Consider the following 2500-nt stretch of genomic DNA (forward strand, 5'->3'; position numbering starts at 1 on the left):
AAGGTTTTTCTCTCAGACCAAAAACTGTGATATTAAATTTTCCCTTTTTTCCCCAGTTCTTCCCCAAAAGTCTGTTCTCCTTGAATGAAAAGACCCGAGTCACCCTCTGCAAAATGAAAATGGAGTACCCAAAAGTGCGTCGCGATGAATCATCGGTGGAGGAGCTCCATGGTGTGAAGGTGAACTTGAAGCAAAATGTGTTTTTGTGTTTTATATATGTATATATATATATATATATATATATATTTTAACAATTTGCAAAAAGCATATTCATTGTAGATTTTTAATTCTTTAAGTAGAGTTTTTTCGTATTCATATTGCATAGTTTATTTTTAAGATTCCCTCCTTTTGTTCCCACAACTATGAATTATTAATGGTATGGATTGCAGAACTCTGATGAGATGTTTAACATTGTATGCTTCCTATTCATGAAGGTTTATAAAATTATCAGGTACCAGACCCTTACCGTTGGCTTGAGGACCCTGATTCAGAGGAGACCAAAGAATTTGTTGAAGCCCAGAATGCAATAACCATGCCGTACATTGAGAAATGCAGTGCACGTGAAAGCATCAAGGCACAGCTGACTGAGTTGTGGAACTACCCTAAGTATTCATGCCCCTTCCGAAGAGGGAATAGGTACTTCTTCTTCATGAACACAGGATTGCAAAATCAGAGGTAAGTTTTAATGTCTTTGTGAGTTTACAAGCATACCCATATATACTTATATATACATGTTAATTCTTGTGCTTTTTTTGTATTGTTTAAGCTATTTGATACTGTATAGATTTTTTATAAGTAAACTTTAATCAAGGTTTCTTATCTCTTTACTTGCATGTACAAACTCTGGTAAAGTTTGAGAGATTTTAAGGACATTATCATTGCTCTTTTTGCAGTGTCATGTACGTTCAGGATTCTCTGGATGGGGAACCTCATGTCTTTTTAGACCCAAACACGCTATCAGAAGATGGAACGGTTGCCATCTCTGGTTCATCTTTCAGCGAGGATGGAGAGATTTATGCGTATGGCCTAAGTAGCAGTGGGTCTGATTGGATTACAATTCATTTTAAAAAGGTTATTAAGTAAATGTTATTACTATTATAAGTATTATTTTACTTTTGTGCCATTTCAGGATAAGAGTATCATTTTGTGTGACAAAACCTACCTGTGGGTCATGATGAATCATTTTATTTTGCATGTGACCAACTGGTTGGTCAGATTTAGAAATTCATACCTTGTTTTAATTTTTGTTTTAATATAGCATTTTCAGTGTTATGCTTCTTAGATACTGATTTATAGGTGTTCAAGTATTTAGTCAACTAAGTGTTTTTTCCAATGGGGGAGTTGACATCATTGCCAAAGGCAGGGAACATGTTAATGATAGTATGACTAGGCTTAGATATATTGTTCACACTTCAGTGAGATTTTTTAATACAATAGATCTTAGAATGATTCTGATTCTACAGGTAGCAAGTGGCGAAGATTACCCAGAGGTACTGGAGAAGGTTAAGTTCTCCAGCATAGCCTGGACACATGACCACAAAGGCATATTTTATGGGGTAAGTTATTTGATGAAGACAACTTACCTCATTTGTATCTGTACTTATATGTGTATTATCATTATACAAAAGTGTATTAATATCTTTTTGTACATCATACACAGAGATATGTAGAACATGCAGGAGTTGCGGATGGAACAGAGGTTGTAAGTGATGAAAACCAAAAGCTGTATTATCATCGAGTGGGCACACCACAGAGTGAAGATATCCTGGTTGTGGAATTCCCTGATCACCCAAAGTGGCGAATGTAAGTCTCTGGCAAGTGACTGTTGTTATTAGTTTGTATTCTTTTCCTGGTACTCATGTGATAATGTGAGTTTGTAGTGATGTTGCTGCAAAAGTATAGTGATTAGTGCAATTTTTTAAGATGATGTACTTTTTCTTTTGCCCCTCTGTTGATGTGTTCCGGATTAAAGTTTTCAAATTTTAGAAAAAGAAGAAATATTTTTCATACAGATGCCTGATAGATGTGATGGAGATTGATCTAACAACTTTATTTTCTGACTTGTAAATGCAAAACCTACCTGTAACTGTCTGGTAGCCCAGCTCGAGTGTCAGACTGTGGGCGATTCCTGATTCTCAGCCCCATGGAATTTGGTCATCATGATCACTTGTATATTGCCCTCCTTCCTTGTATCTGGGGACTTGACATCGAAGGCATGTTGTTGCTCCTTACAATCATTTCATGCAAAACGGGACGTTTCTGTGGTGTAGGTATTGCATTAACCAAACCATTTATATTTGGAATTTCAGTGACATATGGTAGATACATATTCATATACATTTCTTTAAAAAGATAATGGTCATCTTTACCATAAAAGAATTTCAATAATCCTCCCATTTTTTTTAAATATTGGATAAATGCTGTTTCTAGAGTGCTCGAGGAAGGAGACCACCCATGGTTCAGTCATATGTGAATGATGAGATTAGTACACAGGTATCAG

General features: G+C 35.8%; 1 protein-coding gene across 3 annotated transcripts in view; it reads left to right on the forward strand.

The window, feature by feature from the left end:
• Window positions 1-2500, forward strand: part of LOC125039254 (prolyl endopeptidase-like) — a 43019-nt gene that overhangs the window by 24401 nt on the left and 16118 nt on the right. For all 3 annotated transcript variants that reach the window (XM_047633077.1, XM_047633076.1, XM_047633075.1), the window contains 5 exons: window positions 57-179; window positions 452-675; window positions 894-1071; window positions 1464-1556; window positions 1661-1803. In XM_047633077.1, coding sequence (XP_047489033.1) covers window positions 114-179; window positions 452-675; window positions 894-1071; window positions 1464-1556; window positions 1661-1803 — 704 coding nt within the window. In that variant the 5' untranslated portion in view covers window positions 57-113. The remainder of the gene's footprint in view (window positions 1-56; window positions 180-451; window positions 676-893; window positions 1072-1463; window positions 1557-1660; window positions 1804-2500) is intronic.

This window comes from Penaeus chinensis, chromosome 27 (genome assembly GCF_019202785.1).
Source record: "Penaeus chinensis breed Huanghai No. 1 chromosome 27, ASM1920278v2, whole genome shotgun sequence".
NCBI classification, from domain to species: Eukaryota; Metazoa; Arthropoda; class Malacostraca; order Decapoda; family Penaeidae; genus Penaeus; species Penaeus chinensis.